This window comes from Priapulus caudatus, unplaced genomic scaffold, assembly GCF_000485595.1.
Source record: "Priapulus caudatus unplaced genomic scaffold, Priapulus_caudatus-5.0.1 Scaffold13550, whole genome shotgun sequence".
Lineage (NCBI taxonomy): Eukaryota > Metazoa > Priapulida > Priapulimorpha > Priapulimorphida > Priapulidae > Priapulus > Priapulus caudatus.
The window spans coordinates 1-1,094 of record NW_014590611.1 but is presented as its reverse complement, the minus strand read 5'-3'; the positions used below and the strand labels follow the sequence as shown (position 1 = coordinate 1,094).

The following is a 1,094-nucleotide window of genomic DNA, read 5'->3' as shown; positions in this document are numbered from 1 at the left end:
GATACAGCTTTAAATATTATGTTAGAAGGGCCGATTGGTGCAGCAGCGTTTAATAATGAATTCGGCCGTCCTAATATAACGGGTTATTTTCGAACTTATGAGGCCGAAGTGTCCTGTGCCAAAGGCAGGGAGTCGCGTGGTTATCATAAGCCGATTATGTTAGCTGGTGGTGTAGGTAATATTCGCCCCAATAATATTGAAAAGAGAGATCTCCCTGAGGGTACGGCGATTGTGGTCTTAGGTGGCCCGGCGATGTTAATCGGTCTTGGTGGCGGCGCAGCTTCTTCAATGACGAGCGGAACCAGTGCTGAAAATTTAGATTTTGCGTCAGTACAGCGTGGTAATCCCGAAATGCAACGGCGCTGCCAAGAAGTAATCGATCGTTGCGTAGCAATGGGAGAGGCCAGTCCAATTTTATCTATCCATGATGTTGGTGCTGGAGGTATCTCCAATGCCATTCCTGAAATCATTAACGATGCCGGGCGTGGTGGCAAAATTGAATTACGCGCTGTACCCAATGATGAGCCTGGCATGGCACCGATGGAAATCTGGAGTTGTGAAGCACAAGAGCGTTACGTATTAGCGATTGATGCGGATCGTTTAGAGTCATTTGAAGCCATTTGTGAGCGTGAGCGCGCAGTGTATGCGGTAGTCGGTGAAGCCACCAAAGAGCAACAACTCATCGTTGGCGACGCTTATTTTGAAAACTCACCTGTCAACATCCCGATGGATGTGCTACTGGGCAAGCCGCCGAAAATGTTGCGAGAGGTGCACCACCAAACTTTCCATAAGCCCAAGTTTGAATGGGCTGATTTAGCGTTGGACGAAGCGATTGAACGCGTATTGAGTTTGCCTACTGTCGCGTCAAAATCGTTCTTGATCACCATTGGTGACCGCAGTATTACAGGCATGGTGAATCGAGATCAGATGGTCGGTCCATGGCAAGTACCCGTGGCCGATGTGGCGGTCACCGCAGCCGATTATAAAGGGCTATCATGGTGAAGCAATGGCCATTGGAGAACGCACTCCCATTGCGCTGATCAATCCAGCGGCTTCTGGACGTATGGCGATTGCCGAAGCGATTACCAATATTG

The 1,094-nt window shown here is 49.2% G+C and overlaps 1 protein-coding gene across 1 annotated transcript; it reads left to right on the top strand.

Moving 5' to 3' along the window:
- Window positions 1-18: 18 nt before the first annotated feature.
- Window positions 19-1,090, top strand: LOC106820457 (phosphoribosylformylglycinamidine synthase-like; the record flags this gene model as incomplete). The annotated part of the gene is given in 2 exon segments (XM_014824973.1): window positions 19-993; window positions 995-1,090. Coding segments are annotated over 2 exon segments (1,071 nt in total), but the record flags the coding sequence as incomplete, so codon positions are not given.
- Between the last annotated feature and the right edge of the window lie 4 nt (window positions 1,091-1,094).